The 26,951-nt window shown below is 46.8% G+C and overlaps 7 protein-coding genes across 7 annotated transcripts; 3 read left to right on the top strand and 4 right to left on the bottom strand.

Annotated features, from left to right (window-relative positions):
- Positions 1-128: 128 nt before the first annotated feature.
- On the bottom strand, positions 129-3,185 carry PUMCH_000554 (uncharacterized protein; the record flags this gene model as incomplete). Its single annotated transcript, XM_063019634.1, has 1 exon — positions 129-3,185. The coding sequence occupies one exon, from the start codon at positions 3,183-3,185 to the stop codon at positions 129-131; it is 3,057 nt and encodes a 1,018-aa protein (XP_062875704.1).
- A 4,546-nt stretch (positions 3,186-7,731) lies between these two features.
- PUMCH_000555 (uncharacterized protein) lies at positions 7,732-10,725 on the bottom strand (the record flags this gene model as incomplete). Its single annotated transcript, XM_063019635.1, has 1 exon — positions 7,732-10,725. The coding sequence occupies one exon, from the start codon at positions 10,723-10,725 to the stop codon at positions 7,732-7,734; it is 2,994 nt and encodes a 997-aa protein (XP_062875705.1).
- Positions 10,726-11,376: 651 nt separating this feature from the next.
- PUMCH_000556 (uncharacterized protein) lies at positions 11,377-15,447 on the bottom strand (the record flags this gene model as incomplete). The annotated part of the gene is made up of 1 exon (XM_063019636.1): positions 11,377-15,447. One exon carries the CDS (start codon positions 15,445-15,447, stop codon positions 11,377-11,379), a length of 4,071 nt encoding a protein of 1,356 aa, XP_062875706.1.
- A 598-nt stretch (positions 15,448-16,045) lies between these two features.
- PUMCH_000557 (uncharacterized protein) lies at positions 16,046-17,374 on the top strand (the record flags this gene model as incomplete). Its single annotated transcript, XM_063019637.1, has 1 exon — positions 16,046-17,374. The coding sequence occupies one exon, from the start codon at positions 16,046-16,048 to the stop codon at positions 17,372-17,374; it is 1,329 nt and encodes a 442-aa protein (XP_062875707.1).
- Positions 17,375-17,522: 148 nt separating this feature from the next.
- On the top strand, positions 17,523-19,103 carry PUMCH_000558 (uncharacterized protein; the record flags this gene model as incomplete). Its single annotated transcript, XM_063019638.1, has 1 exon — positions 17,523-19,103. One exon carries the CDS (start codon positions 17,523-17,525, stop codon positions 19,101-19,103), a length of 1,581 nt encoding a protein of 526 aa, XP_062875708.1.
- Positions 19,104-20,491: 1,388 nt separating this feature from the next.
- PUMCH_000559 (uncharacterized protein) lies at positions 20,492-22,477 on the top strand (the record flags this gene model as incomplete). Its single annotated transcript, XM_063019639.1, has 1 exon — positions 20,492-22,477. The coding sequence occupies one exon, from the start codon at positions 20,492-20,494 to the stop codon at positions 22,475-22,477; it is 1,986 nt and encodes a 661-aa protein (XP_062875709.1).
- A 115-nt stretch (positions 22,478-22,592) lies between these two features.
- Positions 22,593-26,216, bottom strand: PUMCH_000560 (uncharacterized protein; the record flags this gene model as incomplete). The annotated part of the gene is made up of 1 exon (XM_063019640.1): positions 22,593-26,216. One exon carries the CDS (start codon positions 26,214-26,216, stop codon positions 22,593-22,595), a length of 3,624 nt encoding a protein of 1,207 aa, XP_062875710.1.
- Between the last annotated feature and the right edge of the window lie 735 nt (positions 26,217-26,951).

Below are 26,951 nucleotides of genomic sequence, written 5' to 3' on the forward strand. Positions count from 1 at the left end.
AAACTCTCCTCTCATAACAAATCTTTCGAACACTTTCTATGTCTACAGTTGCTTCTAGATCATTATCTATTATGTAACGAATTTAAATGACGGGAATGGGGAATCAGACAAAAATAAGGGGAGAGCGTCTAAGAAGACTTCTCGTGCTGGGTGGAAACTCTGGCCATGGAGACCAAGAAGTCCTCGACAGATCTTCTGTCTTGCTCAGGCTTCTTCTGCTTTCTGCCATTGCACAAGTCGTCAAAGGCCTCAGAGGTGGACATCAAGTAGTAAGCACCACCCATGACACAGAAGACACCGAAGGAAAGAATCCAGGTTCTGACAACAGAGACAATGTCAGTCCAGTTTTGGGACCACCAGCCGAACAAAGTGAAACAGGTGGCGATGATGTCGACAATCAAGACGGCACCAGACAATTGCCAAGATGGCAAGGAGGACCAGAATGGACCGTTGGCTCTGGTGATGAAAATCAACCAGTTCTCAGTCAAGGAGATCTCCAAGAACAAGATACCGTCAATGGAACCGAAGTTCTGGATGATACCACCCTTGGACATGAACATAGTGGTCAAGGTGATCCAAGTACCAACAGCCAAAATGACACCCAAGACAATGGACATACCCCACAATCTTGGAAGGTTCCACTTAACTGGCTCTGGGTCGTATGGAGCATTGTCGTAAGCAATGGCCAAGGTAGCAACATCAGCGAAAATGGCAATGAAAACAACCAAGTCAATGTTCAAGGATTGGTTCAAGATAGCGATCCAAAGACCCAAGAAGATCTCCAAGTGCAAGGACAAAGCGATACGGTAGACAACGTAGGCATACATTCTGTGGAAAATTTGTCTGGAAGTCTTGATGGCATCAATGATAGCAGACAAACCTGGGGCAAGGAAAACAATGTCAGCAGCGGATCTGGCGGCGTCAGTGGCACCCTCGACGGCAATACCAGTGTCAGCCTTCTTCAAAGATGGGGCGTCGTTGACACCGTCACCAGTCATAGCAACCAAGTAACCTCTGTTTTGCAAAATCTCAACGGCGTTGTACTTGTGTTGAGGGAAAACCTCAGCGAAACCATCGGCGTTCTCAACAAAGTCAGCAATCTCGGAACCAGCAAGGTCACCACCACCGGAAAGACCCAACTTCTCGGCGTCGTAAATGTTAGTACCAAGTCCCAATTGTCTACAGGTCTCCTTAGCGATACCGACGGCATCACCAGTTAACATCTTAACTCTAAGACCCAATCTTCTGGCCTCGTTAACAGTAGCAGCAGTGTCATCTCTTGGAGGGTCCATACATGGCATAATACCCAAGATTTCCCAGTGGCCCTCACCTCTCTTTCTGGCAACACCAAGAGATCTGAAACCTCTGGAAGCAAACTCAGCAACAGTGTTTTGGTAGTTCTCGTGGATGTCCTCAGGGATTGGGTGGTCATCCTCAACAGTCTTCAAGACGAACAAAGGAGCACCCTTAACACAGATAATTCTCTCGCCCTCTGGGGACTCGACAATAGCGGTAACCTTCTTGGAAACAGGGTCGAATGGCTGGAACTCAAGGACCTTGTACTTTGGCAAAGCAGCCTTGGCTCTTGGGTAGTTAATCAAGGACTTCAAGAAAGCCTTGTCAATAGCGTCCAAACCCTTCTTCTTTCTGGAAGCAGCGAGACAGGCGGTCAACATCAAGTCGTCGGCCTCAACACCCTCAACGGTGTATGGCTCGTGCAAGGACAACTTGTTCTTGGTCAAGGTACCGGTCTTGTCGGAACACAAGATCTCGACACCAGCAAGGGACTCAATAGCAGACAACTTTTGGACAATGGCTTGCTTCTTAGCCAAGTAAGCAGCACCGACAGCCATGGTGGTGGTGACGACAGCTGGCAAACCGACAGGGACACCAATGATGGTGATAGCAAGAGTGTGTCTCAAGATAGGGACAATCTTAACGGATCTGTAGAAACAAGCGACCCAGACAACGAGCAAAGTGACAATGACCAAAACCAACAAAATCGTACCGATACCGTTCAAGACCTCGGTGAAGTGACCTTGGCCTTGAGCAGCCTTGTTGACCAAAGCAGCAGCACGGCCGACGAAGGTGTTGTCACCGGTAGCACAAACAACCATGAAAGCCTCACCGGTCTTGACGGTGGAGGAAGAGTAGGTGGAGTCACCGTGTCTCTTGTCAACAGCCAAGGACTCACCGGTGATGGCGGACTGGTCAACTTGCAACAAACAGTTCTCGGTAACGATTCTACCATCGGCTGGGATGACGGTACCGTCCTCCAACTGCAAAATGTCACCAGGGACAATCTGGTTAGCCTCGACCTCAACAAGAGCACCGTTTCTGATGACGTTGGCGGTGTTGGCCAAGGTCTTCTTCAACTCATCAACAATGGAGCCGGCCTGGTATTCCTGGATGAAACCGACCGAAGCGTTCAACAACAAAAGAGCACAGATCACACCGAAATCGACCCAGTCCTCCAAACCAGCAGCCAAGACAGCAGCGGCCTCCATAACGAATTGGATAGGACCAACAAAGAACATGATGAACTTGACAATCAAGTTCTCCTGCTCCTCGGCCATCTGGTTGAGACCGTACTTCTTTCTTCTTCTCAAAACCTCGTCCTCGGATAAACCGGTGGCAGGGTCAGTTTGCAAGAGTTCTTCAGGGACTTGGACGAAAGAAGCTCCTTCGTCCTCCTCCTCTTCGTCTTCCTCGGCGCCGACGGCGTGGTTGGATTGAAGGTCGAGCACCAATTGGTCGATGTCGATGTCATCCTCCTCGTCGGCGGCAGCCTTGTCGATCTTTTCTACAGTTGGTTCAGTTGCGCTCATGGTGAATGCGGGCGAGAGACAACTGGAGTCAAAAGAGATGCGAGGAAAAAAAAAGAGAAGGGCAGAAAGTGGGCAGGCGTGGGATTTATATGGGAAAAATACCCTGGCGGGCAATAGGGCATGGGTCTCTAGTGCAGGCTGAGGGAATTTAATTTGGCATAAACAGAGCGGGACCGATTGGGCAAGGATGTCGCGGGAGTGCAGGGACGTGCATAGGGATGCGGCGGCTTGTGTGCAGGTGCTGGATTGGGGATGAGGGAAGAGCGAAGAGATGGCTGGTAGGTTGGTTGGTGGGTAGTGTATTCCGACTTCCTGCAGGACAAAATGTCGCACCTCACTCTGAGCTTGGTGGTTCATGGTTCATGGTTCATTCGAACGCACGCCCGCCTAATCGCTGGACGCTCTCATGTACGCTTATTAGTGTAGCCGCTGCCGGGCTCGTTGTCCATGTCCAGTGGATGGGGGGTCTGTGTGCACGTTTCGGCCTCGCTTCTTCCACCTTACTGGCGCACAGCTCCAGCCAGAAACTTAAGCTATTGATGATAAGAGATTGGCGGAGGGGTACATTTTTCCGCATCCAGCGTTTTGCGTTGTTCTTTTGTCTGTTCTGTTGTAATTAATTGCCTCTGCGTTGTTTCGGCCGCTTTGTCATGTCTGTATCTACCATGCGTCTAAAAGCTCGGGTTAGCCGGATATAGAACTGAACCCCGAGGAATTGGCTCAGCAACGTTGGTCGTGCCGGCAGATTGATTGTAGATGTCGACATCTAAACACTGTGGAGCGGAACTGCGGTGGATCTTCTTTTGCAGCCAGCTTACCGGTTTGAGTGGTTATTATTGATGTAGATTCAGTAGAGCAGCTATAGGGCATGGTGATCTGGTAATCGTTGGAAAGATTTGGGAGTGTTTCGGATTGTATATTTGGAATTGTTTGGGCTGGAGAGTGGCTCGTAGAAATTCTGTGCTGCGTTGTTCCAGTTCGGTAGGCTTTACAATAGTAGTCATTTGATCCTGGTTTATTTGGTAGTGGCTACACTCTAAGGTGAACGATTTGTTCAGTGGAGACTATTTTGAAATAAGAACTTGAATGACAAGCAGTATAATTCGAGCCTGGCCTACAATGCTTCCGATAGTAGCTCTACATTGACAATTGCTTTAACTAGAGGAGGGCGGTCATATTCATTGCTTTGAGAGTAGCTGTCCAATGTCTCCATCTGAAAGTGACTCTCTCCCTCTCGTCCTATCCCCTTTACAGTCGTTGCCGTTTCTTCACCCTTTCCTCTATCCTCGTAATCTCCCATACTAGACTTTCTGAAATCTTTCTTGCATACATCTCTTTCAAATTCCAATTATTTTTAAACCGACTCTGTTTGAGCCGCACATCTCCCAATCTTTCCCACTCCCCCAACTCCTCCATTTCTCAAAAATTTCAATACATGTTCCCAATCACCACACGGCCTCCTCAACCTCTTTCTCTTCCTATTTTTCAAGCACATTTTGCAGCCATTTCCCGTAACCTCGTATGCTCTTCCAGCGCTGTCAATACGTCACGATCCGATGTACGGCTCGGATTCAGATAAGCGGCCCTATAAGCGGCTCAGACTATATCCAAATCCCTCACTGCGACCTCATTGCGACCTCATCCCGGCTGCGGGCCAACCGATGCCTGGAATGCCTCCGTGTGTATTTTCGTTCTGTCTTGTGCCGAAGTTTTAGCCCTCGTTGCTTTCCGACTTCCTGGATTTCCCATCCCGTAGATCGGCAAACACTCACAACACTCAGATCACATTATTCAGCTGTTCCTGACACCGGCATACAGCTCCGTCCCATTATGCTTTCCAGTGCACTCCGAAAGTCTTGAAAGTGCACCTGGATTTGACTGGACTGAGCAACCACCGCCGTGTCAAGATCTAGACGTGGTTCGTTCTGTGGTTGGTTTTGTGTTTGATTCTGTGGTAGGTTCTGTGGTTCAGAAGAAAATCCTTGCTTTCTTTTGCGCCCGGTTTTCGGAAAGTTGATCTTCATTACCGATCTCTGTTTTGCAGCCGCCTTTCATAACAGAAGCCACACCCATTTGGGCCCTCTGTCCGTGTCGGAACAGTCCGTGAGGCTAACGTTGCGTTTGAGTCCATTTTTCGATTTTAGAGCGTACGTCTGCCGAGTTACCGAGCCGAGCACCGGGGCCGAGTTGGAACATTATCGCTGATTAAGCTACATCCTATTGTCAGCGTTGTTTAATTTGGTGGAACGCAATTGACAACGAAAAAGTCTACGGACAATCAATTCAGGGCTACAGCCTACAGGCAACAATGGCGTTTTGTTTTTCCGGAAGATCATTTGTGCTTTCTTTTTGGTTGTTCTTCCGTCAAAATGTCGCAAAGGTATTAATTATCTCAATCGAGTAATCAATGTCGCGGCAGTCTGGTTCGCTGAGAGCTTCCAGCAGCAACCATCGAATGTCCAGTGTCGAACGTCAAATGTCGAATGTCCCATGTCGGATGTCCAATGTCGTCTTAATTAGCCCACATCCGTCTTTTAGTATGTCCATCCTAAACGACTCTATCCATTCCTATCGTTCCCAAAGTCGCTCATGCACAGGTTCGGAGCCACGCTGCTTATCTGCCGGCCATGCACTTCCGTCGACGTCAGAGAAAGTCTACTTCTGGTTGGATCTCCGCGGCTGGCTTCGGCTATTTTCCACGACCTTCCCGGAACAAGCCAGCATCGGGAATCGTCCTGCAGCACAGACCATGAGAGTAGAGCTGTTCTTGCAACAAAACTCTTCAAAACTCTTTTAGTTCAGTCCCTCAACAGGCCCTATCATCCATACGAAATCCACTATCTTCTGCAGTGCTGCTATGCATGGAAGTGCCTGGTTGCAGGATGTCGCAGGCGGGATGCAGACCCTGACTGGGTGGTGTGTGCTGGCAATGTCGCAATGTCGCAATGTCGCTTGTCTCCAAACTAAATGTCGCACCAGTGTGTCCAAAACCGCTTGTGCGCATGGCGCCAATACCCTTGACCCCGACATCGTCAATTCCCAAACAAATGTCGCACCTGTCTGCATCCGATTGGACAACGTCCACTATCCCAAAATGGATCGGTATCGGCTAAAAGAAAACAGTCTGGTGCATTTGTTCCTGCAGCCGGATCGCAATGAAGTTTAACTGAATGTCCATTCCCAAACAGGATCTCTCCAAAACAAAGCTTGGAATCGGTTCCTAAACAAACATCGGCACCACTGTAGAGAGAGCGCTTCTAGTCAAGACAGACTTCGATTAGCAAAAAAAGTAAGAGTAGAGTAAAAACAACCGCCGCCACTGTGTGCACTCCCGATTTGCAGTCGTCCGTCGGTTTAATGTCGCTATTGCAATGAGGCATCTTGCGGAAATAACTCAAATGCAAAATGATTTATCTCCGCGAAGATTGTCTGTTCGCAGCGTAATCGCAAATTTGCAAAAGCTTATTAATGTATTAACGTAATAATTAAAGGACTGCAATACGTAAAAACTCAATAGTGCCACTTTTGTCTGTTTCAATGGCTCCAGTAGACACTCGATGCCCCAATTAGCCCACTCCAGAGTTTTTCCGCCAACTCAGAAAATGTCCCTCCACAGACTAAAATGTCTCTAGTCGCAATCCCGTCGAACGTCAACAAATCCCTCTCCCCAATTAGCAGCGACGATCGGAACATTCCCACCGAAAAAATGTCGCCGCCCTGAACAGATGCCGTTGCGTTGACGCCGTGGCACACACAAGGCCGGGAAATCTGCGTCAGAATTTAAAACCTCACCAAGAACCCCACAAGCTGCCCCATCCTTGACGTCTTGGCGCAGGGGCGCCGTAATTTTGGCGGACGCTGGCGGTTAGTGTTTTGTTCGTGGGTGATTTGTGATTGGCAAGTGCCAATAGGCGATCCTTTGGTATTGGTTAGGCACTGGCTGCAAAATTTTTCAGTGACGTGGGGGAGGAGAAGCGAAATCCGCCCGGCGACATTGGTGTGGTTGGGGATTGGCGGCGCGACTTGGCACAGACCGGCGTTTTGTTGTCGCGAGGTGTGTCTGTGTGTGCGATGATTGAATTACTTCATTTTCACAAGTTTTGTCGTCTTTTTTCAGGCCATCGGAGGGGCACTTGATGACTCAAATCGTTGGCGGGGGTAAGAACAATAGCCCCAGTTGCTGCACCCACTCTGCAGGACTGCGGTCAACCCTAAATTAGGTGTGAATGTTTATTCGCCGAGGGGAAGTCGTGCGGTTTTCCTTGTTTTTTTCGATCACATGATTTTTCATAGCCTTGTTGTTTGTTTGTGCAACTCGCTCCGCTGTAGTTTGGGCCAAAGTTTGCCCTTAGGTCGGTTTTCTGCCTGTCTCCCAAATCGTAGATAGCTAATTGTATACACGCTGGCAGATGCACGGCCTGCAGACAGGCCCATTTAAGGTTTTGCGCTGCGCTTCGGTCCTAACTGCCACCGCAAAAACCGTTTTCATAACCAGCGCCCAGGTCTTATCAAGCTTTGGCTCAGATCATTGGTTCTTAATCGCTCATGCTTATCGACTTAATCTCTGTTGATCCAATCATGGAACTGGGGGTTGTGTTCCTGGAGAAAAGCTCTTGTGAATTTCTTTTTTTGTCAGCCGCTCATCAATCTCCGATATACGAGATGAGGTCCGGAAAAACGCACTTGAAATTATCAGTGGAATTGCGGTTTGAAGAGCCTTGGTCTGTAGTGGCTGTGTTATATGTAGTTTGAAGTTTAAAAAGTCTAAATTGTGGGACCCCAGCGAGATTCTAGAATCCTTGGTTAGAAGAAATGCTACATTGGAAGCATTTGGTAGTCTTCCATAAGGGATAATATCTCTGCTTTGGGCAATTATCGTATGAATTTATTAAGTTTATTTCGCTCATTCAACACTCTTCCTCTTCTGCATCCACCACTTGACGGGCCTACCCATTTTCTGTAGCACATACAAAACGCTTCCAATAAGACGGAACGCAGCCAAGGCGCACACCACCCAAAGAATCACAGTCAAGAAGATGGTGGAGTTTCTGTAGTCATTCCAGATGTTGTCCTTGTTACCGCCAGCTGCCAAAACAATGGCAATGAGAATAGCATTTGTGAGCATCCACACCAAAACAGTCACAGTACGGACCAAAGCGTAGTAAGAATCATCTTTTTCCTTCTGGCTCTTGACCCTTGGAACAGGCACAGCAGGGATTTTAAGCTCCTCCAATGTATTCTTGTAGGCGTCTTCGAGCTCCCCTTGTGAGCCGGGCACAACCATCATAACCAATTCTCCGTCGACGTCACTGACTTTAGCAGCTCCCAAGTCTTTGGCTTGTGGTGTATCTCTGTTTCCCCAGGAGACGTCATGAATGTTACAGAAGGAGTAAATGTTAAGCACATTGACGTACGATGGTGAAAGAAGAAGGTATTGCAAGAAAGATGTTACCATGAATGATGGCTCTCCATGAAGAACGGCACCGATGGCATACAACAAGTAGGTACTGAGCATCGACACCACCAAGTCACGGAACTTCTCGTTTGTAATAAGCATTTTGGCATCGAAATGTCCATCCGTACTCTTCAACACCAATTTGACCGTCGAGATCGCCAAATAGACTGCTGCAAACAACAAGTAAGCCATTAGAACTGCAAAGAAAATCGTAATACCGTAGTAAAATCTTCTTGTACCTCTTGGCGTATTACCAAAAGCAAGAACGAAAGTACACACAACACACCCAATGTAGATCCATAGGAATGCAGTCGAGATATACTTTCCTAAGGCGAAACCAACGTCTGGCGATCCTAAATTTCTAGTCAAAATCCGGAAAACCAAAAAGAAAGAAGACAAAGAGAACCAAGACACCAAGACAGTCATCAAGTGGTAGTAGAACTCGAGTTGAAGCCAAATCTTTCTGAAAAGAGAATGATTGGAGCGCCAGATTTGAGTCCAGTGGAAAATGGCATACATAGCGGCGAACAAAGAACCATTAAGCCATCTACGACGTTGCAAAACAAAGTCGTCGATCTTTTCTGGAACATCTGTTTCGGCTTTAGCTCCGCTGACGAATCTCAACACATAGTTCTTATTTCTCTTGGCCACAAGCTCAAAACACAAGATTCTGTCCTCTGCAAGATACATATTGGATGTAAAAATACCGGATTCTTGGTAGTTTCTTTCCATAAGCTCGAACTCGTCGTCTTCCTCGTCAATCTTCGATGTTTGATGCAAGAACTCACCCTTGAAGTACTTTTCTAGTGGGCCTTGACCATCAACATTTAGAAGAGCGTCCCATCTGTATGCTGAGAACGCACCAGGCAACACTGAAATGAAGCCGAAGACAGACTCCATGGGTTTGTCAAGAACGTTCGAGATCTTGTACTCGAAGTTTTGCGCAGCCACCAATGGATTGGCTAGAAGTCCCTTTCCGGGACCCAATCCAACTCTCATCTCACCACAAGCACCAGCAACATTTGGATCTCTGAAAGCACTCCACAAATGATAGAATGCATCCTTAGAAGGTTTGGTACCACAGTCCAAAAGCATGATGACTTTGGGGTTGAGAAGAGGTGCAAAAGCTTGGAAACACCATCTGTGCGAGTTGATTTTACGGGCGTTCTTTTCTTTCAAACAGAAAATCAACTGGACGGGGGTAGCGTTCACGTTGAGATGGACTCTATCCTTTGTCACCTTCTCGATGCCCACGGTGGTTGTATACTCATAAACATGCGCTTTCACATCGCTGTTGTTGACCTTAGACTTTGCATAACCTTCTTGAAAGAGACCCAATGCTGTGAGAAGACTTTGGGTTCTCTCATTGAGCTGGAGACGACCATCGTTCACGATGACTACGGTGACCTTTTTCCACGATCCGTCACCCCAGGTGGCATTGTTACGGTTGGTGAGGTTTTTGATGTTATCGAAGACACCCTTGAGGGTCCTGCCCAAAAGAATTTCGTCTTCGTTATACATGGTGATACAGACCATGATCTCCGTTTCTCTGGGCGGGCTGTATATGTTCTGACGGATGTTGTAGTTGAACTTGACAAAATTAGAAGGCCCACAGGTGACACCAGAATATCTGACGAACGAGGTTTCGTTACTCTTTCCGAACTGTTTGCTTGTGAAGTCCTGCAATAGTCTCTGCGGAACAGGGGCATCAATGACATAGTTACCATGCACCAATTTCGCGCGCTTGATGGTTTTTGTGTAGTTGAGTCTTGGCTTGAAGTCCTCGTCGTCGGCGAAATGGGCGTTGTTGCCCGAACTGCGTCCGATCGTGGTTCCACGTCTGATGGGCTCTTCGCCGATGTCCGAGAACAACGAGTCATCGTCGCCAAACGGATCCTGGTCGGCGTCCTCCAAAAGGTTGACGTTGTAATTATTGGTCTGGAGCGGCATGACCATCGACTGGCGCATCCCAGGCCCCATGGCATTGGGGTCCAGACTCGGGTACGCAGTGACCCCCTCAAAGAACTTATCTGGACGGTTATACGCCGACTGCGGATACTCGAGCCCGTAGGGCAGCTGCGCCGGCTCCTCGGCAAATGTGGTGATGTTCTGCGCCGAGTAGCGCGAGAGGTTGTTCATCCCGATGGCACTGTCTCTAGAACGGCCGTAGACGCTCTCTCCCAACTTCTCATAGAAGTCGTCGTCGTTCTCGTCGCTGACAGCCGTGTTGGACGAGTTTTTCTCGCTCAGAAGCGACACGATGCGTCGGTGGTGTGGCCGGGGCGACCCGCCATACAGCAGCGCCGATAATGGTGTTCGCAGCGACGGCATCATGCCCGGAGAAGGGTAGGGAGCCAGGAACGGGGCTGCTGCCGTTCGTTCATCGTCGGAGCCGTCAAAAAGATCGTCCTCGTAGTAGGTTTGGGTGTTCCGCTTCTCCATTGTGGTAGCAGATGTCACTGGTCACAATCGTCGAGGAGGCACTAAAAAGTAAAACTTGTTGGCGGCAAAATATTCCAGAATATCTGTTCAAACGTCCAGTGTCCAGATCCGAAGCGCTTCTGTATCCGAAGAAGCAAGATCAGTGGTAGTAGATAGGAGAAGCCGGTGAAAAATTCAGTCAGGAAAAGAATGGACGACTGGGATTTGGCTGGAACAGGATATCGGCGGACGACTAAAAAATCCTGTGGTTTTCGATTGTTTGCTTTGTGTAGCTGTGCAAGGCAGGACCTCCAAACGGGCTAGGGTCTGTCTTTTTGATTTCTTTGTGGGATATTTTTCTTCTGTCCCGATTGGGAAGTAATGGCACCCTGGTGCGCTTTAAATAGCGGCTGTCTGCAGGGATATCGAAGATGCGATTGCAGTCTGGAATCTGAGGGCTTCTTCAGAGGTGATTGGTGGGCCATTTTATTTTTTGTTGTGGGTGTGTTTGGTGGTTCTGTTTTTGTGTTGGTTTTATGTTTTTGGCGCTGTGCTTTTGTAATTGGTAGGTGCAAGTTTACATCTCCTTAGCGCCGGAAATCGCTAATTAATACCGAAAAACCATGTAGTATGGACTTCGAAACAATTTTATTTCTCTGATTTTTTGTCGCTTCATGCTTCACAAAGAACACAATGGCCCCAGCTGCCCAAATTGCGGAGGCACTTGCTGTGGTACCCGTGGTGGCACTTGAACAAAACAATCTCGCAGTCCAAATAGTCGTCTTTGTCAAATTTGGCCAAAACAACTCGGCTCCGCTGGCGGTCCTCCCACGCCATAAATTGGCGGACGGATATATCTTTTCCACATATCGGCAAGCCGCAACTTGCGCACAGCTTCTTCTCGATTCCCCATCCTTGTAGAATCTCGTTTCGGACAGTATGCATGTACTTCAAAACACCGGTGTTGATTTTTTTAAGCGAGATACTAAGCATCTCAATCTCAAAAAAGTACGATGTGAGGAGGTCCTGGAGAGTTTCACGGATATTCGATACCTGTGCGCTATCCATGATGTCATGTAAGATACCTTGAAACATTTCCGGCTCAGGGTTGGTGTCCAAGAGTCGCCGGAACAGCCTATAAATACCATGGTCGAGCATTTCCATTGCCGCCGTAGAGGTGGAACTGGTCAATTGCACTAAGCGCTGTATCATTTTGTTCCAAAGAGTGCCATCACTTGCTTCACATACTTGCACAGCCGCATCGATGTACTTTTCCAAATTATCGCAGTGCTTTTTGGATGATTCATTGTCAATTTTTTCGAGCAAAAGCTCGAGGGCCTCACCGGTTTTATTCTCGAGTACCAAAAAGTGACACAAAGCCTCAACCTGATCAAAGTTCCTGAATACTGATAAAAGGCTATCATCTTGTTTCAAGTATTTCTGGATGGTGCCTGAATATTCTCTGACAGTTGCCATGACCTGCGCCGGCTCGCACTGACAAAGAACCTTGAGATAAGTGATAAGAAGTTCTTCTCGATGGGTTCCAAAGTCAACTTTTGAAGTCCCGTCAAAGAGCTCCTTGAGGTATTTGTATTGTAAAGACGGATCATCGCAACCAACCGCCATGAGATGGATTTCCGGGTTGTAAGCGTTCGCAAGCGCCGCTAAGTCAGCGGGTCCTGCTGTAGCTAGCTGGGAAAAGTTTTTTTGAATGGCATTGAGCACCTCCTTTTTCTGTTTTGGTGAAACAACGCTCCGGAGAAACGTTGACTCTAGTATTTCCGCCAAAATCGAAAAATTGATGCCGTCCTCAACGTTTTGCGACGTCTTCAGCCACACCTCAATAGCTTGCGAAAACTCACCCTTTTGTTTGTAGATGGAAAAGAGAACGTTGTGGAATTTTGCTGCCTTTAGTTGATCGTAGAAAAACGACTCGTCGCCAACATTGTATGCTTGTATCAAGCTCTGCAATGCAAGTTCGCATTCGTCGTGAAGCTCAATATCTTTGTTGTTGCAAAGCCTCTGCATTGAGTCCTGCAATACTGAGTCTGAGAGCCTAATGAACTGAATAAACTTTGGATAGTTTCTAGCAATAAATATTGCCAAGTATACATGCTCCTCGTCCGTAAACTCCTGGATTTCAAAGATGTCAAGTAGAGCCTCAATAATGTCTTGTCTATCATAGCCGATTTCTCCATCGTTGAGACAAGGATTCTCGAAAAACTCATTCATTGTCATCAAAGTCTCCCGCACACTGAACTTCAAAAGATGAGTGAGAAATGGAAAGACGCTGTTAGTGTTGGTGCCCAAAACCGTCTTACTTTCTCCATGAAGAAGCAGATCTGAGGAGTAGCTGAAGATTGTTGCACAAATTTCTCGCCGCGACCGTTCTTCATCGGAGTCACTTAGGTAGTCGTCTGTTGGAAATTGCCTTCCTGACAAAACATAGGACAAATAGCTAAACACCAACATTTTCTGTTCTTGAGAAAGACTCTCATCGCAAAAGTCGGATATCAAAGTAATTAAAGGCGTCAAATAGTCGTGAAGTAGTTTGTTCCAGATGTACGTGCTACACTCGCGTAGTTTATTCTCTTCGCATAACTTCAATGTTGCATCGATGTTCAACGTTGAAGTTTCAAGTAGGCAAACTGTTTCTGTAAGAGTTGACTCCTTTCCTGTAGATACAAGATACTGAATGAGTTTTTCGAAAAGAATTGGCGACAAATTAGGAATGGCTTGTCCAATGATGAACTCTTCGAGTAGGGAGAAAAACTCGGTGTCATCGTCAAGAGTTTCACGAATGAGCTCCAAGATATTGAGAAGATCGTCTCCAATGCTGCCACCTCTATTTTGAGTCAAAAGAGATACGAGGTGGAAGTAGAATCGCAAAAGATCGCTGTTTGACATTCTCGGAGACTCATATTCGACGCTAAGATTTGCGGACACCTTGAAAAGAGGTTCGACTGCTTCTTTCATGAGTTTCACAAGGAAGGGCTCTACAACAGCTTGCCGTTCGAGCTCTGTATGTGGTAATCCGCATAGAATGAGCTTTCCTGATTCTGTAGAATGGTAGAAGTCATAGGCGGAAAGCAAAGCAGCCATGAAATCTTTTCTCACAAGCAGCTGCATAATTCTATCTCCCCATTTCAAATTTGTTCCCGTGAAAATCGCTTTGCCTGAGATCGAGCGGGATTGGGCTAGCAAAACGGGTCTATGTCGGAATATCTGGAAAGATGACTGGTATGATTGGTACTGGAAGTATTTTGATGTTGAGCTCATCTTACAGTCACTGATGATCTGAGACTCTAAGTTGTCCAGCCCTATTGAGTGGAATTCGGCGTTCAATTCAAATGATGTGTAGTACAACACATGCAACTTGAACTCTGTGGAAGTGGTATTCTGGGCAATTACTGTCAAGATTTCTGAGTTAAGCCACTTGAGAGCAACAATTCTATCTGTGGGCTCTGGTGTGTGCCATTTGGCAGTCTTGAAAAGCGGAATGATTGGAATAGCCTTGTCTTTATCCTTTACGTCTGCGAGAGTGGAGAGGATATTCGATGGGATTCCATTATTATTGACCTCGAGTATTGTCACTACATTGTTCCAGGAATATGCAAGCTTTGCATTTACGATCCCGCCATCTTTATTGAGGCAGGGATACCAGGCCAAGCAGCCGTGAGTCGGTAGATGTGGGGACATGTCCACCTTTTTCGATCTGAACACCTTAAAATGTGTTAACACACGAGTAGAGCTGGTATTGTTGAGTGATCGCACCGAAACCACCTTCAATATGTTACTAGTTATCACTGCTGTTAACCCAATGAGATCTGTCACCTGAGGCGAAGTGCCGTGGGGAAGCAACTGACAGTCGAAAATCGTGGTTTTCGTAGAGACTTCACTTTCGTGAATGTCATTGGGACCCAATATCTTCTCGGAGAAGAGGTGTTTCCGTAGAAACTTCTTAAAGCCATGATGGTAGAGCACGAGGCCTGAGCAGTCGGACGATAGGAGATATTGGTGCAGATCGTCAAGAAACATCACATTAGTGATGGGTACCCCCGAAGTATGGCCGATTCTCTCCTCTTGGAGAGTGACACGGGGATTTCTGGGATAGATCATATTGTAAGGTGGTACCATTGGAGTTGTTTCAGACCGCTCCAAAGGCAGCGTGGCCTTCGATATGTCCCATAAAACTATTGTGCCGTCGTTTTGGCCCGCCGCCACGAAAAGGCCATCGGATGAATACGCAACGCAGGTTATTGGCAGAGCTCGATTGGTTGCAGCATGGTCAGAGACATTCCGGGGACCCGCTTCATGCGCAGAGTTTACATTTGAGTCAACTACGCTCTCGACGAAGAGCATATAACTGAGCCGCTGAGAGTAATCAAACGCAGCCACTGCTCCTTTCGAGGTTCCTACAAGTATATGCGACGGTGAGAGCGCGAAGACCGAAGCGCTGCCAAATTGGGATATAAAAGGGGCAGAGTTTAGCGTCCGTGAAATCCTAGCCGTTTCTGTCCATCGTAGTATATTTGTGAGGCGATTGCACTCGCTTGCAAGTTGAGCATAGTTATCCAGCCCTATAGCGGTTCCTGGCACCCGGGATCGAAGCAGGAGCGCAATTGCCGTCTGCGAGCGGTCGTCAAATCTTTTTCGTGCCCCCAGTCGCATCGATGACACAGTTGGGACTGTGGAAGTGCTTGCCGAAGACGGTAGAAGCTGAAACAGCTCATTTTGCGCCATTGGAGAGTTTAGAGTGTTGAAATTCAATGGTTTAGAAACAATACAGTGTAGAAGACTGAAATTCGAGTTTCAATCGATGTTCAAACTAGGTATTCTGGTGTTGGTTCGGTGATTTACCAGGATCACTAATATTAGGAATTGAGGGACTGTCGGAGATAATTTGAAGCGTTCAAAGCAGCAGAATGAACCTTAGAGCTAACTTTTGTATATTTGAGTGGTTTTCGCCTAAAAATTCCCGGCTGAACTGCAAATATCTGAATTTCAATGTATTAGCACGGAACAAAATCTGGGGTAAAGATGAACCGGTACTTTTGAGCACATTCGGAATATAAAAAGGGACAAAGTAAGACGAAATTCGACATTCTCCAATTCTTTTTCTTTTCGGTGTCTCGCACATTTTCTCGACCGTGTATCACCTACTTCTTTTTCTCCATATACTACTATACAAAACACAAACTGTCAGTGATCTCGCGCCACGCCCCCGCCGTGACATATTCTGCTAGTAATTCGCAATCTCTCGGGTATAAATAGTCGCACTATTCCCTTTATTTCCCGAAATTCTCGCGCTTTTGTCGATTTTTCACTCCCTAAACCAGAAATGAACTTAGCCCTCCAGGACCCCTTCACAGTGGCCAAAGAGTTCCCAGATACGCTCGTCCACACGCTTCAGTACGGACATTCCGTGTACATCCAGTTTAATCGCAAGGGAGACTACCTAGCGTCCGGACTTTCGAACGGAGCCATTGTCATCTACGATCTCAGCACAAACACGATTGTGTGTGTTTTAAGCCGAGAAGGACATGTGCGTCCGATCACCTCCATCTCCTGGTCCCATTGCGGCCGCTATCTTCTATCGTCGTCGCAAGATTGGGCATGTATATTGTGGGACTTGCAGTATGCCAATACCGACACCAACGACGGCAGCAACAAGGCCATAGTGCGGCGCGTGCAGTTTGATGGACCCATCTGGCAGGCATGTATCCATCCGAAGAAACCCCGTGTATTCACTGCGTCGCTTTTCGAGAATGATCCAGTGTATGTAAATATGGAGAACGAAACTGAAATACGCACACTTGCAACTGAGCCGGTTGAAAAGAGGACTTCTGACGATGAGAATGAAAATGACGCAGATGCAGACGCAGAGCCTGTCAAGAAAACCAACTACAAACACATGACTCTTGTCACGCAGTTCACGACCTCCGGCGACTACATTTTCTCGGGCACCAGTCGAGGCTGGCTCAACATCATCGACGCGAATACGTTGCAGACAGTGCACCTGGTGCGTGTAACGTCTGCCAACATGAAGACGTTAGTGTTCTCTCCAGATGGGCGCAAGTTGGCTGTCAACTCCTCTGACAGAATCATCCGCCAAATTAACCTTCCCGACATGGTCGAAGAGCAGAACCCTGACTTGTGGGAATTCGAGGTCGAGCACCGGTACCAGGATGTGGTCAACAGATTACAATGGAACACCGTAGCGTTCAGTCACAACTCGGAATTCTTGGTTGCATCGACCTTCGGCCAGAGCTCACAGGACCTCTACTTATGGGAAACTTCCATGGGCACGCTTATTAAAATTCTAGAAGGAAGCCATGAGGAGCTCATCGACGTGAAATGGAACTACAACAAGTGCATGATCGGCTCTACAGGACTCGACTCGGGCTCCATCTACCTCTGGCTGGTCCAATTCCCTCTGAAATGGAGTGCTTTGGCGCCGGATTTCGTCGAAATTGAGGAAAACGAAGAGTACGAGGAGAAGGAAGACGAGTTTGACATCATTGACGAAACAGACTTGATGAAGCGCCGCTTGGAGGAAGAAGATACACAAGTGGACATTGCCACGATGGACGCTACTGATGTTCGAGGCTTCGATACGCAAATCCGTTCGTTCGTAATTCCCGTAAATTACGAACTGGCAGTGGTTTAAGATAAGCGGCCCTGCGTCAGAGCCGGATCGTGTGCAGGTATTGTGATGTAAATCCTGCAGAAACGAGAGACATTACGTAGGTCGTCTTCCCCCACAATTTTTCACTGACTCACAGTTTCCAACAAACGTCTCTGAAAATCAAGAATTGATGAAACTCGATAAAACAATCTTGAGTATCAAGAATGCAGTTTTCGCCAAGACGTTGCGGAGGTCACGTGCGCCGGAACTCGTGTTCCAGAACCCAATCAAAGACTTCACCATCACCAACAACACCGCATGGGGTGTGCTAGGACCAGCAAAAGGAGAATTTTTGAACGTAATTGCCGGCAAGTATGTGGCCACTCCCGGAAAAGCGAGGTCCTACCCGGGATTGACCGACTCGCATGGCAGTAGGCGGATCCAATATCTCAACTTCAGAGATAACTCGGGCTTGGATCATGCGCACGTATCGGCAAGATACGAGAGTTTTTCCTTCAAGGGCGTGCTTGAGATGTCCGACGACGTCAACTCTGTGTTCAATTACATTACCGGGGCAAACAACTACAATCGTATGGAAGACAAAACTGATGTGGCCCTCACTGAGAGGCTCTTGACGCTTTTCAATCTTAATCATCGTAGAAATAACTGGATCAATAGTCTTAGTAATGGCCAAAGGCGCAGAGCTAGAATTGCGAAGGCTCTATATCCGCGCCCGGAACTATTGGTAATCGACGATCCGTTCTTGGGTCTCGATCCTCAGGCCACAGCGACCGTATCCGAGGGCTTGCATCTGGTCATGAAAGAACTCGATGTTGTGATTGCCATGGGTCTCCGGATCCAGGATGATGTTCCGCTGTACATCACCCATTTGGTACATGTAGATCAACAGGGCATCACAATTAGTGGAGAGAAGGACGCAGTTCTCGATAAAATTAAAAGTGCAAATAAGTCTGCCCTCAATGCTCATCAGCGCAACGAAGTTTTGCACAGTCGCGGCCGGTATGAGCCCCTTGAGGACGAGTGTGTGACAGACCCTGTCATTGAATTCAACAATGCATATGTGGCTTACAAGGGCCATCACATCTTGCGGGACTTTACCTGGAAAGTCCCCAAAGGCTCGCGTTGGCGTGTTTTGGGTGAAAACGGCTCCGGGAAGACCACTGTGTTCTCGCTCATCACCGCTGACCATCCACAGTCATGGAGATCTGTTGTGCTGGTCAATGGACATCTCCGCAAAACCGGCAGCGGACAAACGTATTTTGGAGTCAACAATCAGATTGGCATGACATCTCCGGAGCTTCATGCCGTAGTGCCGTTTAGAATGACCATGAAGCAGGTAATTTTAAATGGATTGGTTCCGGGCATTGGCAACATGAACTTCGCCACGAAGTACAAAGAGAGTGAGGTGCCTTTATTTGCAGAAAAAGTATTGGGTGCATTTGCCGAATATGTCGATCCAAATGCAGACGTTCCGTTCGGAGAGCTCTCGACATCTTTGCAGAAATTGGCCTTGTTCTTGAGGGCAGCCATCAAGTATCCAAGTATTCTCTTGTTGGACGAGGCGTTTTCGTGCATGGATGATGAGGCACTTGTGATGAAGTGCCACACGTTCATCGAGGAGGCCATGCCAGAGTCGACAGTTTTGGCTATCGGTCATATTGAGTGGGAAACGCCATTTCACGACAGAGTTTTGAAGCTTGTTGGTGACAAAGAAAGGAGCTACGAGATGTATAGAGTGGTCAAAGAGTGATTTATAAAGGACATAGAGCAGAAATAGATTAGACAGCTTCATTGTGTTGAACTTTAGATGTTGATAGACTGGAGGCAGATATAAATGGATCAAAGGTAATTTATGAGCTTCATTACGGAATTTACCTTCAATTAATATCTTTATTAGAATTAATTGTAGTATTCTTGAAAATAATTTGCTGGTTTGATCAGAAGTCCAAGGTGAACGATTGGGTTTGTAGATTTTTTGGTCCAGAAGAGTATGTGTCATAAAATGAAAAACACACAATAAATGTCCATCGAAGTATTTTAAGACCAAAAAAATAAAGACCAGGATCCAAAGGGCCACAAAACTCTATGAACAAAATTTTACTCCGATTTGAGAACTTCTGTATCGATTGATCGCTTTCAGTCAGAGATATCACACTATCGTAGACACCAGTAGCGAAAACCAGTCCCAAGACGAAAAACTCTGTCAAAAAAAAAGGAGACCAAAGTGATTTATCTTTACTTTTCTTTCTGACCGACATTGTGACTACATCTTGGACATAATACCGTCACTTTCGTCAATCATCAAATATCTACAACAACTGTCATCGCCAAATTTTCACGCAATCTACATTCACTCAAATGAGAGACCGAATTCAAAGAAGAATCCCTCAACAATTTCCTCCATTACCTAGAATCTTCAATGGGACTAGTCTGTAACCAAAACACCACAATCAACGAGACTAATAGAGCGGCAAAAAATCAAAACACCATTTTTCCACCACCCAAATCCCAAACATTAACAAAAAACTATCTACTCCAAAAATCATCCTCTCCCCGGAATTGTTAATTGTCTGATCTAGAAACATATTTGCTCCTGCAGAAAAGACCCTTGTGTCAAATTATATACTAATACATCTATCACTACACCCACACCCAATGAACCCCCCTGCGACACGAAAAAAGAAACCCGGAAAACTATAAAAGGAACCCACATTTCCCTCCAAAAATTTCCCCCCTCCCCCACCTCTTCTCCTCCTTTCATCCCCGTGACTGAGCCAGGGTCAACCACCCTGGCGCTGCCTGCAGGTCGTTTGTTTTCTCCATTAAGAACAGAAAACTTTCTCACCCTACAACACCAAACATCTCCCACGTTACACGTCCGGGCCTGCCTCCACGCGAACTAGTGTCCGTCCCAAGACCCACGGAACTGCCCCCACGTCCCGTATATATACCTGTATAGCTTTTTTTCCCGTAGAAAAGTGCCTATATCCGGTGAGGTTGCTCTATTTACATATCTGGACCGACCATAATAGACCCTTCAGGAAGGAGCACTCGCCAACAATTGCCTATTGCGGTGGTCTCCAGCTACTGTAGTCCCTTTTATAGCCACAGATTCCCACAAAAGCCGCCGCTCCTGCCATGTCTGATAACAAGAGGCCGCGTGACGAGGGGCCTTCTTTTGAGGACCCCATGGACATGGTCAACGCCGTGATTTCCACGCTCAATGCTCCGCAGGACCGAACCAACGTCGCCATCACCTATTCCAACGACAAAAACGTCGCCACCGAGGTCCAGGCGTACGCCAAGATTGCCGGTTGTGATTGGACCTACTACGTCAAAACACTACTGCTTGTCATTGGCAGGAACACAGACGCAGCCGCGGGTGCGTCCACGAGCCTTCCCCAGCCGGTCGACATTGATTTAGGTCTGGCCAAGGTGGTGAGCCGCAAACACGCGGTGATAACGTATAACATCGAGTTACGGTGTTGGGAACTCAAGGTGCTTGGACGGAACGGTGCACGCATGGATGGCGTGAAAATGTCCGTCGGTGCTGAGCACGCGACGCCCTTGCATTCCGGAGCCATTTTGGACGTTGGCGGCACTCAGATGATGTTCATCTTGCCCGACGCGCCTCCAAGCGTGCTGCAGAAAATGCTCAACGAGTGTATGGCTCGTTACCGTCCCGAAAAGAACAAGTTCCCTCGCATTGCATCTGGGCTGGGCCCAATGAGCTCTGTTCCTGATGGACAAAACATCTTTGCCCCCCAGGGTCCCTACCGTGTCTCTAGCTTTCAGATGTTCGAGAAGGGCTCGCTCGGCCAATCTCCCTCCGCTGTATCTGCTGTATCTTTACAAAACAATTTGGATCAGGATCTTTCTAAGGAGGACTCCAAGGACATCAAGCCTCCTTATTCATATGCCACCATGATCACTCAGGCGATCTTGTCCAATCCGGATGGCGTCATGTCTCTCTCCGAGATCTACAACTGGATTGCATCTCACTACGCATACTATAAATACTCCAAAACTGGATGGCAGAACTCCATTCGTCATAACTTGTCTCTCAACAAGGCTTTCGAGAAAGTGCCCAGAAGACCAAACGAACCTGGTAAGGGTATGAAGTGGCAGATCAGTGAATCTTACCGAAGTGAGTTCATGAAAAAGATTCAAAACGGAACCCTTCTGAAGTCGAGGCGCGGTTCGTCTGTGTCTAGAACCCTCCAGATACATTTGGCAACTCACCAGGGCCTCCCTGAATCGAAGCTATACCCCAAACAAGAACAGAATGGCAACATTCCTCAAATCGACCATGCAAACTACCAGACTACTCCAGGACCTTCAATGTCAATGGATGCAAACAAACACAACACTGGCCAACAATACGCGAGAAACCAACCTCCTAATATGGTGATGCAATCAGGATACATGCCACAGTCTATGCCCCCTCAGATGGGATATCAAGCTCCTTATGGCAATCCCGGATACCCACCACAGCGAGTTATGATGTACGGTCAACCAGGCAACCCCGCAGGCATGCTACCTCCACCACCAGACAATCAACTCGAAGCCGCAGGAATACGCCAGATGCCTGGCGCTGATCCAAACTCTCTCAAAAATACCAAGCCAGGAGAGAATGGAACGTTATATTTACCAAACCCAAATAGCATGAACCCAGGTGAAAACCCCTCATATATGGGAGGATTTGCCTACAAGCCTCCACATAGTCAACCAGGACCAAACTATGAGCTTCCTGTTAACGAAAATCCAGGACAGAGTTCGTTTGCAAACTCATCTGTGCCAAATACAAGCGAGTCTGTGCAAAATTCCACGGCTCCAACAACTTCCAACACCACAGAACTCGGACTCGGATTTACTTCCCCCAAGAAAATTGCTCCCCTCGAAGCATTTACACCCGAGCGAGGTTCTAAAGCTATCAATTCCAAAAATGCCTCAGGCACCAACCAATCGTCTCCAGCATTTTGGAACTTTGTCCAATTCAGCACCCCCAACGGTCAAACCCCTGGCCGAAAAGACAGTGAAGAGAGTAACGTGCAAATAAGTCCCACGTTGGCTCGCCGTACGAACGGTAAAGTAGAAGACGCGCAGTTAAACGGGTCAGCTTGACTAGTCCGAAGCCCACCAAAGATTATTCAGTTCAACCATTCTGTTTGAAGCTGCAAGTTGTTTAGGATTTTCCTCTCATGATGATGTATTAATGCAAAGACAAATGTTTATTTCTTTAGAATGCTGCTCTATTACGTAAGTCATACAACTTCCGTTCAACCTCGCGCGGAACCCGCCCCAATTCACTGCCTATCTTTATTTTTGTGCCAGAGTCCAATTCGAAATATTTTTCCAACAAATCTCCGTCTATAACGTTTTTCACTGGGTTGTAGTAGCCCCTGAACTTGAGATGTTCTCTACCCACAAGATTGATTCGCTGACTTGGCTTCTCAATGTCATCCAATTCTCTTTCATAGAACTTTCTGATTGCTTTCTCGAAATTAAGTAGAAATTCTACCTCCTGATAGGTGCCGACCGGCAACATAATGCCGATTGTACCTTGTATACCAGTGTAGACCAAACTCTCTGTGCCACCCACGACGAACGAACCTTTGTGAAATGATGTAGGAACATCAGCTATGTAAAAATCACAAAGTTTCGAGAGACGGTAGTTGGGTCCGTTGAGATACTCATCTTGAAATTGAGTCAAAACATTATTAGAAATCTGAGATGCAGCCTCTTGCGGAACTCTGTTCACGAATATGTTGCCAAACTTGTCGCCTGCTACCACAGTACGAGTGTCGAGAGTTGTGAAAGCTGTCACAGCACGACTGACCGTGTCACTGATGATGGGTACGAAGTGATTTGTTGTAGCGTCGTAGCTGACGTAGATCACTGAAGAGGAGGCATCGGCGACAATGAAGAGTCCAGACTCCAAATGCTCTATTTTGTTCACCCTACTCAAACATTCTATCGTGGTGGAGGATTTCCTCAATAGATGTTTCATTCCCTTCTCGTAGATTCGAATACTATTTCCAACAACTGCCACGAGTTTGTCTTCAAATTCTTCGAGAGCAGTCACTGGGCCATCTGTTTTGGTCTCATAAAGCAATTGGAGCTTGTGATCTGAATCAACTTTGAAGGTAAACATCGAGTATGATTGGTTCGTGCCGCATTGTGTTGCACTCACAACAAGGTGAACTCCAGAGCCAAATTTGGCGAATGCCATACATACAGCGTACTTGTTATCAAGAAACTCGTATGTTTGGAGAATCTCCTCTTGATTATGGTCAACTACCTGAATGCAAGAGGCCCAAGAATTAGCGTGTCTAGGATACCCAAAAGTTTCAAATTGTTCCTCGTCAGCAGTCTCACTGTCCTTGAACGGCGACTTGATGTTTGGTTCGGCTTGAAGTACGTAGTAGATGTTCTTTTTTGTGGACTTGAGCAATCTACGGGGAGTATACCGAAGCTTCACTTCACTGGTGACAAAGTCCGAACTGTAGTCTAAACCACCACCATCTTCCTTGCCAATGGTGAATATACTCATGTTATCATTGTAAATGCCAACCACGCTCTCAACACCAATATCCTCTGAGTAAAATGAAGCACCACTAGAGATCTTGGAGTTTAGAAGCGGGAACAACTTGAGATTTTTGTCAAAATTGAAGTAACCCAACCAGGGTCGTGAGCTGAAGGCCAATATCGCAGCGCTCTCCATATTTGGGAGTGACAAACTCCGCAATTGAACTGGCTTAGTTCCTAGGTACTTAAGTCTCGAATCTGACAATTTACCAGAAATTGGGTCAATGCTGACACGAACATAAATACCATTGTCCATTCCGATATGCACATACAAGGTATCCTTGTCAACGGGGAGCAAAAGTAAGGAGCGACAATTAGACGAAAGCGCCTGAAGGGTTAAAACTTCCAAGCAATTATGTGGTTGCAACGAGAGAACTTGGATGCTCTCATCAGAAACACCAACGACTAAAAATGAGCTTCGGCGTTCGTTCAATAGACTCGTGGCTATGGCAATGGCGGTGATCGAGCCTTCAGAGACTTCGAATCTCTCTTGATACTCTAAAAGCTGATCATCTGCCTTGTCAATCTCAAAATAAACGATTTCTCTATTGGACAAGCCCACCACGACTTGCTCGCTGTTGCACGAAGCTTGAAGCACTTGAATTCCAGCAGGAGGAAACCAGTCTGTGACTTTTCGACCGGTGACATTAAGTTCCTCGTCAAATGTGTGATGAATGTTACGAATACCGTTAGTGTGAATCTGGACAAGTGAATTTGTACCAATTTGTTGCACCATCAATGTGTGTTGATCAATTTCTAGGCCAGAGTCACTGACTTCTTCCACAACCTCTCCAATCGATAAAACCATCGTCTTTTGACTCAAAGAAGACGAAAGTACCAAGTACTGGTCATTTATAGCCCCTTGCAGAAGTTTTGCGGTGTAAATATCGGTAGGATTGATGGGAAGTGGCGAAGACACTAACTCAGAGACCGAGAGACCGTAGTCCAAAGTCTTGAGTGAAGATTTCGAAGAGGTGGTTACAAGACGCTTGAGCGGGTCCAGTGACTCTTTCGAAAGAGTCTCAACAAGCATACTATCTGTCAATGGCCCCAAGGACTCAATTTCATCGATACGAGCTAGGTGTCGGAGTGTTTTTGGTTGATATTTCGTTTTTTCGGGAAGTTCGTCTTTCAGTGCCACCGAAGTTTGAGTTGTCTCGTTGTCTTCTCCGAGCAGCTCAAATTGATACATGACCTTGTTTCTGTCCGAGCAGTTTGCAAACAAGTATCCAGCCTTGAAAACATTTATGCTGTTGCAGATGGGAATAGTGTCGAAGTAGGTAGCAGATATAGACCGTATCATATCCTTCTCATTGTCATAGTCGACTGTCACTTTAATCAAGTCACCCAACGATGTCTGGAGAAGAAGGAAGAAGTCAGTTTTTTTGAGGGTATGCAGCAAGGAACACACAATTGTCGACTCTTCGGAGTCCTCTCTAATTGGAAGGGGGACGTATAGACGGCTGGAGTTTACAGGTCCATCCTCGTATATCAAATATGTCCCACAACAGATTACCAAGCCACCAACATGGCCAGGCATGGCTACGAGTGAGGACGCCGAGCTTGGAATGAGGTGTTTAGATTTGCGCCGCACTACATGGTTCAAACCCTGGTCAAATTCGTAGTATGCGAGCTGGAGAGGAGTCGATTCCGCATCGTAGGATCTATTTTCGTAGGCCAGATGGTCGATTTCGATGGCGGCCCACATGGGATTCTCAAATCCCGTATCCAACGAGCAAAGAGAGAGCGTCAAGATGCCCTTTGTTGAAACTGTGAGCGGAGATGAAAGAGCCAAAGACCCTTTGCTGTCGTCCATCTGGACCTTGTACGCTAAGCCGTCTCTTTCGATGGCGCCGACGAGAATTGCGCGCCCACGGGGCTCAACACATAAATACTCACCCGGCGTGAGTCTTCGAAGTGCATTTTTGGAGTGTGGTTCTTGCACAATGGGCACGAATCGCATCGACGTTGGTTCAAGTTGCAAAACGGTAAGTATACCCGAGTCTGCGGTCACTACGAGAAGGTCCTTGGTGGTGCCAACAAGCCGGATTTTATCTATCCTTTGGATCAAGGCAAATGCTCGCTGGCACAGAAATCGATCCAACTTCCCTGTGTCTGTGTTTAGTCTATATACTTCAAGAGTGGTGTTCGAGGCCAAAACTAATTCCTGAACTTTCTTATCGCCAGAGAAATTCCCCACGATCGAGGCAAAGCTATTGGACGGCAGCCGAAGCGTGAGATGGTAGAGCCAGAGTGAATCTGGATGATGGAGCATAGTGAGTGTAGTCTACGGGAGAAGAGAAGAAGAGAAGGAAGTGGTAAATTGGAAATTTGAATGCGACAGGAAGGCGGAATTGGCTCCCTTTAAGTACTTTTCCTGGCTCCGGTATGTGGCCTTGTAACGAATGTAATTGTCAGTGGAATACTCTTAGCGATATGTGGAGTAGATGAGATGAGTAGGTGGGAGAGTGAATGACGTAGGCAGGTGAGAAGGACTGGGATTTTTGATTTGATAATAGGAAAAATCACCGAATTAAAACGTTTTCCTCATATAACGGGAGAAAGTTTGTTGTTAAGTTACGGATCTGTTCGATTGTATTGTTCAAACCATGGTTCCAGATCTGAAGAGATAATCAAGATCCATGCCGACGGAAGAGGTTTTGATATTCGTCATTCGATAAATGAAATAGCAAAAAAATAAATAAAAAAATACACGTTTCCGTAATGTATAGTTTTACTCATAATTATTGTATCTTCTGTATACTCTCACACCACCGCCTATACCACTCTACACTACTAGCTTATAGCACTATAGATTGCCTCCAACATACGGCTTTTCACAAATAGAACTTCGTCTATTACCCCTCACATACTCTACATCCCAACGCTCATAACCCTTGCTGCTGAACTATAAATATGGGTGCCAGGTACGTTTCCTTTTCAATCCTAATCTACAGATCATGTACTGACCTCCAGTTGCAAAGACCAGAAAAAGGCCTTGGCCATCTGT

Source organism: Australozyma saopauloensis, chromosome 1 (genome assembly GCF_035610405.1).
Source record: "Australozyma saopauloensis chromosome 1, complete sequence".
Lineage (NCBI taxonomy): Eukaryota > Fungi > Ascomycota > Pichiomycetes > Serinales > Metschnikowiaceae > Australozyma > Australozyma saopauloensis.